General features: G+C 45.0%; 2 protein-coding genes across 2 annotated transcripts in view; one reads left to right on the top strand and one right to left on the bottom strand.

Annotated features, from left to right (window-relative positions):
• Nucleotides 1–9,853, bottom strand: part of CENPT (centromere protein T) — a 30,420-nt gene extending 20,567 nt beyond the window's left edge. The window contains exons 1-2 of the mRNA XM_073659393.1: nt 9,753–9,853; nt 8,594–8,698 (exon numbers count right to left, since the gene is read on the bottom strand). Coding sequence (XP_073515494.1) covers nt 8,594–8,694 — 101 coding nt within the window. The 5' untranslated portion in view covers nt 8,695–8,698; nt 9,753–9,853. The remainder of the gene's footprint in view (nt 1–8,593; nt 8,699–9,752) is intronic.
• A 12-nt stretch (nt 9,854–9,865) lies between these two features.
• On the top strand, nt 9,866–11,830 carry THAP11 (THAP domain containing 11). The gene has a single exon (XM_073659396.1). It carries the CDS (start codon nt 9,998–10,000, stop codon nt 10,865–10,867), a length of 870 nt encoding a protein of 289 aa, XP_073515497.1. The 5' UTR covers nt 9,866–9,997; the 3' UTR covers nt 10,868–11,830.
• The last annotated feature ends 4,113 nt before the right edge of the window (nt 11,831–15,943 follow it).

Genomic DNA, 15,943 nt, shown 5'->3' with positions numbered 1-15,943 from the left:
GGAACAATGGCGTACATTTACTGATGTAATCTGATATTAAAGCCCCCCCCACATACGTTACACTAATGACGGTTGCACACGCCAATATCCTCAGGTTTTGTTGACGGTGTAATGCATATGGGGGCCCTTGACAACTGATTGCTGGGGGAGACGGCGGTCAGGCATGTCCGATTTCCAACTTCCCATCACATTCTTCTCCCGGAATTAAGCCGGCGACGGCGGCTCTCTAATAGTGAACACAGGAGCGCTCGGCCGAACTACAGACATCAGACGGTATATATAGAATAATTTGTGAACGGAATATATTATATAGTGACTACAGAAATCAGACGGTCTATATAGGATAACATGTGAACGGAATATAATATATTTCACACAGGGTCCTGTAGGTTTGGATTTCTAATTCCCTTAATAATAAAGATCTTCATTCCAAAACTGCATTTTGTGTTTACTTGTGTTAGCTTTGTCTAATATTTCAATTCGATTTGTTTTGCAAAAGAATAAGAAATCAGGAAAGAGGGCAAACACTTACACACCACTGTATTATATAGTGACTACAGACACCAGACGGTCTATACAGGGTAATATGTGACCAGAATATAGGGTGGTGTGAAAAAGTGTTTGCTCATTTTACAACAATTTTGCAAAGATGAGAGGGCCAAAATTCCTCCAGAGCATCGTAAAAGACTCATTGCCAGTTATCACAAATGCTTGATTGCAGTTGTTGCTGCTAAGGGCGGCCCAACGAGTCCACACAGGTGGTCCACAAAATATTTTACCCAGGTCCACTAGGTCCCTTGTCCCTATGCCCAGCCATTGAAATTTTTACAAGGCTGGTGACTGAAGATCTTAAGAAACTTCCAACTCGCCGTAAAAATGACAACTTAACATACAACCAAAGACGTGCCACCCAACAACTTCAATCCTATACGGATGTGGTTTATCAAGCTGCAGACAAGGGGGGGGGGGGGGGGACATAGTGGTCTGGTCTTGTTCACGTTATGAGAGGGAAGCACTCCGCCATTTCAGAGATAGAGATACTTATATGAAATTGTCACATAACCCTCAGGCCTCTTTCTCCTGCCAGCTTCAGGGCATAGTCGGTAGGGCATTTGAATAGGGAGTTGTCTCTAACCATGTCCTCGACAGCTTGTCAATGAGATTACCAAAGACCCCGACTTTTTATCTATTACCCAAAATCCACAATGATGCCGTCAACCCACCGGGGCGTCCGATCATGTCAGGTAATGATGGCCTATATGAGCCTATTTGTAAGTTCACTGACTACTATTTAAAACCTCTAGTGGAACAACTTCCGTCTTATATTAGGGACACCCTTACCAGGGTTGACGGCGTCCTTGTGGATGAGAATACTTTATTGGTGGTGGCGGATGTATGTACAATCTATATACACTTCCATCCGCCACTCCGATGGCCTTGATGTAGTTCGCCTCCGACCTGGGTGGCCCTTTGTGTGGTCTGGTTCTCAAGCTGCTACAGTTCATATTCACCCACAACTACTGTATTTCGTATTTAGAGATCAATTCTATCTTCAAAAGCGCAGCACGGCCATAGGTGCGGCCTGCGCGCCCGCACATGCCAATCTCTTCCTAGGTTCCTAGGAGAGATCCCTCTTTGGCAATGCGGGCGCGTGGGCCGCTGACCATGTGCTGTGCTGGTATTGCTATACAGATGATATTTTGTTTTTGTGGCGTGGGACAACTCAGCAGCTCGAGAGATCCATGGGCGAGTTAAACGTTAATAAACCCAACATCCGATTGACTCACAAATACCATTCTGCCAAAATCTACGTCCTGGATGTCTCTCTGGAGGTAGATGCACAATCTAGGGTCCAGACGGATGTAGTCAGGAAGTTGACAGCAGTCAATTCTTGAATACATGCCGACTCAGCCCATGACCAGGCCGCCATTAGGGATGTCCCGGTCAGACAGTTCCTAAGGATGAGGGGGATCTGTTCTTCTGATCAAAGTTTTGAAGTCAGGGCCAGGGAACAAGAAACTAGATTCAAAGAAAGAGGGTATAGCCGGAGGAAGATCAAGAGGGTCTATAACAATGCAAGGGCGATATCTCAAAACCAACTCTTATACCCGAATAAGAGGGAGCCAGATATGGGATATCATAAAATTAGGTTCATAATCAATTATAATCATGAGTGGTCTAACATGAGGGCAATCCTCAGTAAATATTGGTCCATTTTGACCACTGAACCCTCCCTGGGCCCGACTTTGGGCTGTGTCCCCGCAATGACCCCCAGGAGATACAAGAATTTAAAAGACCTCCTGGTTAAAAGCCATTATGTACCAGCAAAAACAAACCCCTTTGAACAAACTGTACCTGTGCCGGGCTGCTTTCCATGCGGGCATTGCCTTGCGTGTACAAATATTGTACGAGGTAATACCTTCTGCACGGCAGACGGGAAAGGGGAACTTAAAATTCAACAACAAATTACATGTTGAAGTGTGAACATTATTATGCCACGTGTGGGTGCAGTCTGATATACGTGGGCCTCACCTCGAGAGAACTCGGGGTGCGGGTCCGCGAACATGTGCGCGACATTGCCGCAGCCAGAAAGGTGTTGGACCCCTCAACATTCAAAACAATTCCCCGACACTTTTGGGATCATCATGACTGACTCAAAGTCACTTTCAGCAAGGGAAATTAATATTATACATATGGGCATTAGGGGAGGGAATGTTAGGCGACTACTTTCCCAGCGTGAATCTAGATGCATTATCATGCTGGGCACAGTGTCTCCGGCTGGTCTAAACAAATGCCTCAGCTTCTTCTCCTTTCCTTATAAGCTGTGTTCTATATTACATTAGGGCCTTGGTTACTTTCATTGAATGGACCGCCACAATCATGGAAGAATATGAGTTCTGGAGAATTGGTGACTTTTATCCTCCTTGCCGTATTGAAGTTGGAATCACTCACCGTACTGTGCCCTTTGAGGTGACTGTGAGGACCTGGCCACTTACTAAATACTTTTCCAGCACTGAGCACCCATTTTCATCGATCTTATTTTTGTATTTTGTTAGAAATTTGCTTGTTGCGTTTTGTTTGCTCATAAGTTCAACCTCAGGTATCTATTCCATTCTGTGACCATATCTTCGAGACCTTGGGCCATTGTTCTCTCCGTCACCACAGGTAGTCTCACATGCAAACCCAGGGGATGGGTTCCACCTGAGAAAATATCTCCACTAAGGCCCAATTAGCTGGGGGAGGGGTGAGCTCTTCTGCCGATTCAGGGGCTGAACCCTGTGCAGGAGAAAGGGAAGATTCATTGCTAGTGGGACGGAGAGCTGGGTGGTATCACGGGCTGTTGTCGTGATATCCATCATCCGAAGGAGCATATGCTGTGACTGCCAATATACCGGCGGGAGATACAAAAAGCTGTGGGCCAACCAAAAGTTGGGGGACAGTGGAACTACTGATCCCAGGTTGGAAACTCAAGGACTAAGAGAATTGCCTGTTGGACATTTACCTGGAATTGCTGTTCACCGTGGTAGGAAGGAATAAAACTAAATTGCATCGATAACCTGCCTAGGTGATTATTAAAATCCACAACCGCATATCTTTACAGTGACCTAATATGGAAGATGCCCTCATGACAAGAGGGAACTGGACTCACTATTTCAATCCTTGGATGTATTTTGTCTGTGTAGGTTTTCCAGCATCAATGCACAAAAGAACTCTAATTACTTTCCTCCAATCTTCCATTCTGTGGAGCGCGCGCAGGCATAGTGTCCTGCACGCACCGGGCGCGCCCCCGGCATCTGAGTGTCTGCGGAGCCTCCTCGGGAGCTCCGGGATTCCCCGATGTGCTCCCGCGCATGCGCTGCTTTCCATGATGGCCAGGGCGTGTGTGCGTCGCTAACACAGCGCTCTGGGTGAGACCGGTGGTCATAATCGTTCCTGCCCATTTAAAGGTCCTTGCCCGCACTAGGATACTGAATTTCCCCGTCATAAAGCAACGCACCAGCACATGAAACGTGTGCCGGGAGTCTAGTCGGGACCGCTCCCCCACCTAGTTCCATCTTCATTTCCCCAGCACATACCTTAGTAAAAGAAATTACTACTACTGGCCACTTGGCTTTAAAAATTAACAATTACATTATGTTTGGCTTCCCCAGTTCTCTTGTTCGTGGGTAATGGTATGATCGCTCTGCTCAAGTGTGATTTACACCCTTCAATCTTAGCAGATATGCTTATGTCATTGTCTACTTTTGAGCACTTTTGGCACTTTATGTATTTGTGCGGGGTATTCTATTTCCTCATATGTTGTCCTATTTTAATTGAGTTTTTTCTATACTGTGTACCGTCAGTTTTCTAAATAAAATATGTGCATGTTTTTTGTAAATCGAATACTCCCTTTTCTTCTCTTGTGTTCAGTTATTAAGTTTATGGGGGCAATCACTTTTTCACACAGGGCTCTGTAGGTTTGTATTTCATTTTCCCTCAAAGCGCACCCGTCAGCAGGATTGTGCTCAGTAATCTACATACACTGTCAGGTGGGCGACAATACACTGATTAATATGATACCTTGGTTGATGAAATCCGACCTATGGTTCTTGTGTAATCTTTACTTTCAGTTTGGAGATAATGATATGCTCGTGCTTCGGGGCGGCCTGTGGGGGGCTCTATCTGGTGCTCTGATTACATATTCATCTGTATGCTCTTATGACAGCTCACTGATCCTTCACGGACCGGCCTCCTATTTTACATAATGCATCTAGTAGTGTGGGGCTAGGTAAAATAGGAGGCCGGTCAGTGAAGGCACAGTGACCTGTCATAAGAGCATACAGATGAATATGTAAGCAGAGCACCAGATAGAGCGCCCCCCACAGGCTGGCCTGGAGCACAAGCATATCATTATCTCCAAACTGACAATGTATGTAGATAACTGAGCACAATCCTGCTGATAGGTGCACTTTAATAATAAAGACCTTCATTTAAAAACTGCATGTTGTGTTATCTTTGACTAATATTTAAACCTGTTTTGTGATCTGAAACATTTAAGTGTGAGAAACATGCAAATGAATAAGAAATCAGGAAAGGGGCAAACACTTTTTAACACTACTGTATTATATAGTGATTACAGACACCAGACGGTCTATACAGGGTAAGATGTGATATATCTATAGATTCTCCCCCCCCCCCCCCCCCCCACTAAAATGTTGCAAACATCCTTACAGTTGCTATGGCTTATTTCTTATTTAAGTTACCCATTTCTCAGGACTGTGTGTGTGTGTGTGTGCGGTGTGTGGTGTGTGGTGTGTGGTGTGTGTGTGTGGTGTGTGTGTGGTGTGTGTGTGGTGTGTGTGTGTGGTGTGTGTGTGGTTGGTGTGTGGTGTGTGTGGTGTGTGTGGTTGGTGTGTGGTGTGTGTGGTGTGTGTGGTGTGTGTGGTGTGTGTGGTGTGTGTGGTGTGTGTGGTGTGTGTGGTGTGTGTGGTGTGTGTGTGTGGTGTGTGTGTGTGGTGTGTGTGTGTGGTGTGTGTGTGGTGTGTACGTAGCAGAGCTGTGTGCTGTATATATGTGTGCGCTGCAGAGTGTGTACATAACGTGCGTGCTGAAAAGCAGTGTGTGTAGTACAGATGGGACAGAGAAACCTCAACAAAAGTTTTATTACCTCCCTATTCTACCCTACATTATTATAATCAGTGATATTGACCCCTCCAGATAAATTAAATTAGTAGGAAATATATGTTTTTCCTATTTTTGGCCATATAAAACTGAGGTGCATCTTTAAGGAGCGCCCCATCGTCTAAAAAATACAGTATGTCCTACGTGACGAGTACACAGCAGCAGCCTCAGCGTGTCCTATGCGACGTACACAGCAGTCTCACCGTATCCTACACGACGCGTACACAGCAGTCTCACCGTATCCTACGCGACACGTACACAGCAGTCTCACCGTATCCTACGCGACGCGTACACAGCAGTCTCACCGTATCCTACGCGACACGTACACAGCAGTCTCACCGTATCCTACGCGACGCGTACACAGCAGTCTCACCGCATCCTACGCGACGTACACAGCAGTCTCACCGTATCCTACGCTACGCGCACACAGCAGTCTCACCGTATCCTACGCGACGTACACAGCAGTCTCACCTCACACATTACTGATGTCTTATATAAAGCAAGAATTTAACCAATTTGTGAAACTGTCTAAAAAAAAGCAACCAATCAGAGCTTTAATTTTACCAGTGCAGAATACAAAATTAAAGCTGCTCTCTGATTGGTTGCTATGGGGAGCAAAAGGCAGTTTCTTTCAGACAGTTTCATTAGCGTTCAACTATACTTTAGCTGCAGGGTGGAGACGGACAGAGGGACAGGGAGGGCGGAGCTAGGTAGGGTGGAGGAGGAGTCTGATAGCTGCCAGGAGGGACCTGATAGGTGATGTCGTCATGCTGTAGTTTACAGGAAGTCAGAGACCGATTTCCTGTCTCCACATTAGTGCGTACACTGGACTGGTTGTCAGACTGGAGATCACATGACCCAGAGTGGGGAAATGTATGGATGTGACAGCAAGAATATGGATGGTAAGCGTTACATGTGCAAAGGAAAAAAATGGTGGACTGCTTCTTTAACCCTTTAAGACCTGGTTGAAAAAGGGGATAAAAAACTGAGCTATACTCACCTTCCCCAGGTCCACCAGCCAGTCTCAGCCACTGAGTCCGGCATTGGCTGTAGTGCCGACATCACGTTGACCGTTAATCAGTGAGCTGAGCGGCTCTGCCCGTGTAGGTGGAAAGCCCCATTCAGAGCCGCTGAGCTCACTGATTGGCTCCTGCAATGTTGACATGACATCAGCCAACGCCAGACACCGGGAGCAGAGATGAAGACTTACCAGTGGACCTGATGAAGGCCGAGTATAGTGTGCTGCAGCTGAGACAGAACACCGTCTGAAAGGAGACAACCCCTTTAAGACTGGGGTTAAGACTGAAGGGCATGCTGGAGGAAGATGTGCCACATTCATTAAGAGGCATCTTACAACTGTCAGGTGCCATTCACAAGTAAGACATAACCATGAAAAGAATAGACCCTGTAAGATGGCCGCCGGACAGGTCCTTGAGAGGGAGATGTGTCGCCAAGGTTGGTAGCTTCGGTGATGTAAACCCGGGAAGCATGCTCCAGCACACATAGTACTGAGAGGGTTAATAGGGCGTATGAGGGCCGGTTTTTACAAGCAGTCATAAGAGTTGGGAGGGATTCGCTGCTCACATATCCTCACCCCAGGGCCTGTAAATAAAATGGAGACCGAGTGTCTCATTCAGTGTCTGTGGCTGGAGATGTGGAGACCTCCAGCGTGTCTGTGCTAAAAGACACTGATTGAGCGAACCCGCAGTACTATATGGACTGTTTATTTTCCTGTTTTGTTACTCTGTGCTGGACGAGGCTGTGTTTTATTTGCTATGAAAGTGCAGTTTATGAAGTCTGAATAAACCTGCCTTGGACATTTTAAAGACACAGTATCCTGTGCCTACCTCCAACGTGGCTGAGTGAGTACAAAACCCTTCAACCCCTAAAATATAACTTTTAATTATTAAGTTAAAAACACTAGAGCTCTAAAAAGCAAACAAAAAAACAAACACACACACACACTATAAACTATATACAGGAATTGAACAAATACTCGATCCAAAACTCATGCGAATATACATATAATAAATCTGGTGCCCCCGCTCCTCGGCGGCTACCCCTCAGGGCCCTATATTGTCCCTCACATTAAGTGCAGTTTATATTAGGCATGGTGTATAACACAAGTGATATGAAAAATACGTCTCTTGATGTGAGGAGTTTATGGGTATCCTGAACAAGTTCAGATCACCATATAACTATATTTATTTGTTTTGCATAACACAGCACCTATAGTGCAGGACTATTTTTCAGAGCCCCAATCGCTCATATACATGTAAATTGAGGCCTCATCTTGAATTTTTGGTTTGGTCTTTGTTCTTGTGCCATGCACAAGTAGCGTACGACAGTCAGGGGTGGTGTGCATCCCGGTCATATTTTACGCTACTTTTGCGGCATAACTGATGATGAAATTATCGAGTGTGCTCTGTCACGTTCCATCTGAGCGCCGCACACTTCTCAAAAATTTTACTTAATGGCAACTTCCTCAAGTTTAATTTTTTTTTTGTTTTAAGTACATACCAGTATCATATGTTCAGGAACTGTCCTGATTTTCCTGCTCTGTAACTACTCTTTTGGAGTTCCTCTTCATCAGCATTCTGCCAGCACTTTAGGTGCAGGAAGTTCCCTTCCCTGACTTCTCAGCATGCATTCACTGTCCAATGCTTTGCCTGCCCTTAACTGAAAGCCCACCTATCTGTTATGCCTGTACACAACTTATCAGACAGGAGAGCAAGAGCAGCGAAACAACGGCTCACTCCTCATCCTCTTATTCGTCTTAGCTGCTACTGACGGATTACACTTGACAACAGACAAAAGATGGCGATTTGAAGGGAGACACCAAGACTGGCAGTTTAGAGTGAATTTCTTTTTTTCAGTGGGGGAGGGAGTGGGGGGTGGAGACAACATCATTTAAGAAGAGGGTGTAATTTACCTTTTAGATGGATTCTTCACCGCTGTACGAACCGGCTCAGTTGCTAGTATTCCTTTCAGCAAAGAACGCGTGGTAAGATTGTCTGTAAGAGAGCCTTCCATTTTGCTAAAAGTAATTAAAAAAACACAACACATCAACCTTTGACCACAATGCATAGACTGGCCATACGTCTCCTACCCATTGCCGGACAGCCTCACGTATGTGTTTAAGGCAGTAGAGTTCGGGCTAGTTAACCTGCCGGTGGTCAGTCCACTGCGGTATGTACTCAGACCACAAAACAAAAGACCACCATAGAACTTTGCCATCACTGTCTTGATCTGGAGAATCACAGTCAGGTCATTTTTACTGCACAATGAACACTGAAAACATAAAAAACAACCCCCCCACCTAATATTAAAAAAAAAAAAAAAAAATGGCGAAAATGCAGCTCAAGAAGAAAAAAATAGGGCAGGGTAAAGAGGAAGGTCAAAAAAGGGGTTTGTGCAGATGTGGTCATGGGGAGCCGACTGTGAAACCCAGGCAGATCACCCCGCAGAGAACACTGTGAGACCCAGGCAGACCCCCCCCCCCCCCCCCTACAGAGAGCATTGTGAGACCCAAGCGGGCCACCCTGCAGAGAACACCAACAGTGCTTCCTCCTCTGGACCCAGCGATCATGTGATCACTAGGTATATGGTGAGAACTGGAGGTGCTTGGTCCCAGGAGTCCCAGTCATCTCTACTATGAAGCCAGTAGAGCCGACCCTCCTCCGTAACTGGGACTAATATACCAGTCCCAATTATAGGGGAAAATCCGCAATAAAAAATAATGCATTAATATGTTAAAATTAAGACCATATGGGGGGGGCGGGGAAATGGCACAGTGTGTACAATTACATGATAAAATACATACTTAAAAAAATTAAAATACTAAAAGGAAAAATACATAAAAAAGACATTATTTCCTATTTTACTTAACATTTCCCCCCAATATCGTAAATAACAATGACATAAAGAAGCAAAAATTATTTGACTATCCAAAAGTTAAAAAAAAAAAACATTTTACTTTTAGAGCCGTTAAAAACGCATGAACCCCAAAAATGTCCCAGGTGAGGGGCAGCGGAGAGAATGGTGCGGCCATGAAATGGTTAATAGATGCTGTGAGACATGACCGTACGTACCGGACCTTCTTCCAGACTTCCACACTCCGAATGACAGTCACAAACGCTCCCGCTGTTTCATCCTCTCGTGATACCTCGCACCGGAAGCTGCCCCGCGCTGCATTGTGGGAGATGTAGTCCTGTCCGCCGAGGCCTCCCCGTCTTCCGGAAGTGCAGGGAGTGATGGGATATGTAGTTTCCGCCGTCCGCTCTCCGTGTCCTGCAGCATCTCCGATGTCGGCGAGTTGCTGCTGCTAGTTGCAGTGATGCCGGGCTTCACCTGCTGCGTCCCCGGATGCTACAGCAACTCTCACCGGGATAAAGGGCTGCACTTTTACACCTTCCCCAAGGACCCGGAGCTGAGACACTTGTGGCTGAAGAACGTGTCCCGGGCTGGAGTCACTGGTTGCTTCAATACTTTCCAGCCCACTAACGGGCACCGGGTGTGCAGCCTGCACTTCCACGGGGGGCGCAAGTCCTATAGCATCAAGGTGCCCACCATATTCCCCCTGAGAGGGGTAAACGAGAGGAAAGCCCGGCGGGGCAATGCCGGGGAGCGCTCCCGAAAGCGGCACCACCAGCCCAGCTACTCCACGGGGGCCACCACGGTGCTGGTGACGGGGCTGCCGGAGCAGGAGGTGCTGGAGCTGACGGCCGGAGGGGCCGAGATGATGCTGCTGGGGGCAGCGGCCGACCTGGAGGCATCGGCCGCCATGGGCAGATCCGTCGCCGACCATCCTATGGGGTCGGAAGCCAACCCGGTCAACCTAACGGTGAAGCTGGACCCCGCCGGATCTGGACTCGGCCCACACTTCTCTCCGGCCACGGCGCACCACCAGCAGCTGCAAGTGGTGGTGGTGGGAGAAGAGACGTACCCCATCCCCGACTACTACCCGGCCCCTCAATACGCCGACCACTCCTACTCCATGTCCTCCGGGACCACCACCGAAGAGCTGCTGCGCAAACTTAACGAGCAGCGGGACATCATCGCCCTGATGGAGGTGAAGATGAAGGAGATGAAGTCCAGCATCAGACACTTAAGACTCACCGAGGTGAAACTGCGAGAGGAGATCCGCCAGAAAGACAAGGTCCTGTCCATGAACGCCTCCAAGAAGAAACTTGAGGGCAACTCCTAAGACCACCAAGTGACCTCCCGTGGGAGGTTCTACACCCAAGGATGGCTTGGTTTGGGGTTTTTTTTTTGAGAAATTCTCCATAAACAACGAGTTTAGATTGGAGACTTTCTGTGGCAAAAACTCCTGAAAGAACACAACCCTAAGGGTATGTTCCAACTGAGGGGTCCAACTCTTCAAAATCCTCATAAAAAAAAAAAACTGGATTCCCCATAAAAAATAAAAAAAAAACGAAGTGAAGATTTTGGAAGTTTTCACTCTAAAAACTCCTGGACACAGTTGAGGTTTTCTTAGTTTCAAAAAATAGCAGAAACTCTCCAAAAAACAGAGTTAAAAAAAAAAAAAAGAAAAAAAAAAAAAAAAAAAAAAAAAAAAGACTTTCTGCACCACAAACACCTGGAAAAAAAACATGTGAACACACTCCCAAGGAGAAGTTTTCACAGCTTTTTGGAGCAGATCAGTTTCAAAAACTTCTATCGGAAATCCACTTTGCTGTTCTTCTAAGGAGTTTTTCTGAGTTTTTTTTTTTTTTTTTTTTCTTGAAATAGTTTTTTTCAAAGCGCCTGGTAGAAGGGAATAAAAAAGTGTGTGTCACTATTTTGACGCAGATCCTGATTGAATCTGATGCAAACTAGGAACTGTCCAATCAAAAGGCTGCAAAAAAAAAAAAAAACTTCCCCTAAAAAACTATTATGTACACAGTCTTTTTGAGGTTTTCAAAAACCACAATTTTTTTTATTTTCAAGCACAAACCACTTCAGGAAACGTTTTTAATTTCTTTAAAACTTCTGGAAGTTTTTTTTTTTTTTCCTAGTTTTTCTTATAGTCTTCTCGGCAGCCTTTTAATTGGAAGTTTGGGAAAGTTTGTCCTTCAGGATCCACTTGGAAGTAGTGACACGCATTTTCATTTATTTATTTTTTTCCAAACCTTTTTCAGGGGGAAATAAAGCTAAAAAAAAAAACAAACTCATCATATGGACCTCAAAGTGGATTTCCAAGGGTTCTGGGAGAGGATCTGCTCATAAAGAAGAAAAGTCCTCAGTGTGAACATGGCCTTCAGAGCATTTCCTGAAGCGGTTTCCACTAGAAAAACTTCTTTTTGACTGCTTGGAAAAAAATTGTGGTGTGAACCAAGCCTAAGACTTCCATACATATTATCTGCCACGTTCAGGCGCCAACGAACTTGTGTGAAGGAACCCTAAGAATGTAATCTTGTCTCTAGATGTTGATACAACAGATGTGCGGAAAAGTCCATCATGGTACAAAAGTCGTGAAAAATGTATTTAGTGGTTACATTTTCTCTTTTGCATGCGTGTTGTATTCCGTGACACCCCAGGACCTGGAGAATTTTAGGTTCAGTTTTCCTTGGAGAGGAGACTTTTTCTTTTTTTTTTAAGAGACTGAGATAAATTGTGATGCACTTATTCAATATTGTTTTGCAAAGTTGTGTGTTTTTTTTTTTTAAGGCCGAATATAATTGCCAATGGTTTTTAAGGAGATCCACAGATTAAAGGTCAAAGTGACTTGTGGATGGATTGCTCTTGTCTGACGCAGCCGTTGCCATCTCTATCCTATGAAAAGGGACTATGGACGTGTACAGTGTATGTTACGTACGGAGACATTGGTCAAGTCTGGTCTGAGAATCATTCATTGTTTTTTTTTTTGTTTTTTTTTAATAAAAGTTTATTTTGACGGTAGATTCGGAGGTTGTTGCTGGGGGCGTCCAGCGTGACTGCAATATTTTTATGCAGCGATTCTCTGCTACAGCGTGCCGAAAAACGTACAACCGTTGTGTAGGATTGATGTAATGATTGGCAGTAGGAGATGGTCACCGGCTAAAGGGGTTGTCCAGTCTTGGGCTACAAGTCTGCAGTCACTTTATATGACTACTGCAGACTTATGAATCCTCACATCGCGCGGAGTGTGAGGATTCACCAGAGTCAACGGCTTTCGCATGACTGTTTACATACATGTGGTCACATGCCGACTAGACGTGCAAGGTCTCACTCAATGTAAGTTTACTGAGCGAGGCTGGACACGTCTAGTCGGAATGTGTCCAGAAGTATGCAAATCACATACTTATAGTCACATGGCTGGCATCGGAGAATCCCCACAACACACATTGCATGTGATGTGAGAATCCTAATCTGAGACCAGCATGATGTAAGGGTAGAGACCCCCAATTCCAGTAGGCTTTATGTAGGTTGCTATAGTCACTGTTTTATCTGCTGCATCTCGGCTAGTCCTCTCAGTGTTGAGTCTTTTCCATGATGAGGTCTGGCTATCAGTGCCCCACCATGACTGATTCTGTAGTCATAAATCCGTCAATCAGTCTTAGGGGGCATTGATAGCCAGAGCTCATTATGGAGAAGACTCAACGCTGAGAGGACTAGCAGAGATGCAGCAGATACAACAGTGACTTTAGCAGTCTCAAGCAAGAAGCCCAGTCAGTGACACTACTGGAATCGAGGATGCTGCCCCTGCTTTGTGCTGCTGTCAGATGTGGAACCATAAACTTGGTAATGGATTCTCCATAAAGGGTTAGTCCCCACATTAAAGGGAATCCATCATCACAAAATGACTGTTGAGACCAAGCAGTGAACCTTTGACGTGGCCAAAGAGTTCAATCCCACCTACTTGCTATCAATCTAGCTCTGCTCTTCTCTTCATTGACAGCTGCAGATGTACAGGAGCCAAAGAAGGGTAATATATACGAAAAACTAGTAGCTAAGAAGGTGTGCTAAACTTTATGACCACTAAGGGGCGCCCCGAGCACCTAGATTGGTTTGAATAGTCATTTTGTGCTGATAGATTCTGTTTTAAAAGTTACCTCCTAAGAAGATGAGGTAATAACTTTGTGATTGTGGAGGGTCCCACATCAGTCCAGACTACACGGCTGGCAAATGGATCATTGTAGTGGTGTCCGCACATACGTGTCTCACAACCAGTCCTTGTTTATAGAACTTCGGGGGACAAAAATATGCTGTGTTTGACTATTTCTGGCAATCCCAAAGGGTATGGATGGAGTGGTTACATGGCTACCGCTCCACTCCGATGGTGCATTTAAGAACCCTGTTCTTGGGATTGGTGGGGGTCCCAGTGGTCGGACACCTGACAGTCGCAACGTTATCGTCTATTCGTTCAATACGTGATAACTTTAAATATTAGGAAGAACCCTTTAACCCCTTCACAACCTTTGTATATTTGCGTCCAAGGTCGTGTCCCTCTCTTAAACCCCTTCACGCCGCGGCCCTTTTCCGTTTTTGCACTTTCATTTTTTGCTCCCCTTCTTCTCAGAGCCATAACTTTTTCATTTTTCCGTCAATATGGCCGGGTAAGGGCTTGTTTTTTGTGGGATGAGTTGTACTTTTGAATGACACCATTGGTTTTACCATATCGTGTACTGGAAAACGGGAAACAAATTCCAAGTGCGGTGAAATTGAAAATTTTTTTTTTTTTTTACCACATTCACTAAATGCTAAAACTGACCTACCATCATTATTCTCCAGGTCATTACGAGTTTGTAGACACCAAACATTTATAGGTTCTTTTTTTATTTAAGTGGTAAAAAAAAAATCCAAAGTTTGTTAACAAAAAACAAAGTCGCCATTTTCCAAGACCCCTAGCATCTCCATTTTTCGGATCTGGGGCCTGGTGGGGGCTTATTTTTTGCAAACCGATCTGACATTTTTATTGATACCATTTTGGGGTAGATATGATTTTTTGATCGCTCGTTATTGCATTTTATTGCAATGTTGTGGCTACCAAAAAAATTTAATTCTGGAGTTTTAATTTTTTTTTCGTGTTTCGCCATTTACCGATCGGATTATTTTTTTATATTGATTGGGTGACTCTGAACACGGCGATACCAAATATGTCTATATTTTATTTTTTTATAGTGTTATTTTGAATGGGGCGAAAGAGGGTGATTGAAACTTTTATATTTTTTTAATATTTTTAAAAACATATGTTTTTTACTTTTTTCTTGCTTCAATAGTCTCCATTGGAGACTAGAAGCTGCGATAATCAGATCGCCTGTGTGTAGCAGAAATGCTCACTTGAGCGCCGACCGCTGGGCATCCCAGCTATGACAACTACAGGGGTCTCCTGCAGACCCTGGGTTGTCATGCCAACCCATCGGTGACCCACTATCATGTGACGGGGGTCGCCGATGGGCAGAGCTAATGATGCGCTTACGGCAATTCCACCCGCAGCTGTTAGGGGCACGTGACAGCTGATCAGATCGGCTGTCATGTGCCCGGAAAGGTGCGGGCTCAGTGCCGGAGCCTGCACCAAAGGGGGAGACATGACATGCGCTGTACATGTGGGCTTGGACGCCTAGCCCACATCTTTCCTCGCACATGATGAGTGATTTAATCAGTCATCATGTGCTTTGCCCACGGCTGTTAACCAGTTAAATCCCTCTGTCAATCACAGAAAGCGGGAATTTACACGCGTGTGACTTGCGCCAATTGGTCATGACAGCCAGGGATCTGCTGATGACCCCGTGCCTGTCATTACAATGCTTCTGTGAATGCTGGCCCATGGTTGACATCCATAGAGGATCGTGATTTCTGCTGTACATAGAAGTCCCCTAAGGAGACTATTGAAGTCAGTATAAAATGTTGAAAAATATGAAAAAACACAAGTTCAAATCACCCCCCCAGCACCATTAAAAACAAAAAGTGCACATTTGATTTCGCTGCGTTGATAAACGTCCGCTATATCAAATAATCCGATCCATAAACGACGTTACGAGAAAAAATCGAAACGCCTGATTTATGTTTTTTTGGCAGCCGCAACATTGTAATAAGAGGCGATCTAAACATTGTATCTATCCCAAAATGTTATCAGTAAAAACGTCAGCTCAGGGCGCCAAAAACAAGTCCTCACCCGGCCCCAGATCCTGAAAAATGAAAACGCTAATGGTCTCGGAAAATGGCGACACAAGCTTAATTTTGTTTTCTTTCAAATTTCTGAATTTTTTTTTTCTCCACTTAATTAAAAAACTCTACATGTTTGGTATCTGTGCACTCGTACTGACCTAGGGAATCACATTTCCCTGTCAGTTTTACCATA

This window comes from Phyllobates terribilis, unplaced genomic scaffold, assembly GCF_046119375.1.
Source record: "Phyllobates terribilis strain yellow unplaced genomic scaffold, ASM4611937v1 Scaffold_13__5_contigs__length_258822181, whole genome shotgun sequence".
Classification (NCBI taxonomy): Eukaryota; Metazoa; Chordata; class Amphibia; order Anura; family Dendrobatidae; genus Phyllobates; species Phyllobates terribilis.
Note: the sequence above shows the minus strand (reverse complement) of the source record. Positions and strands in the feature narration are given on the sequence as shown.

What these genes read in the sequence shown, in the direction of transcription:
- THAP11 (XM_073659396.1), top strand. Translation starts at nt 9,998, where the DNA reads ATGCCGGGCTTCACCTGCTGCGTCCCCGGATGCTACAGCAACTCTCAC.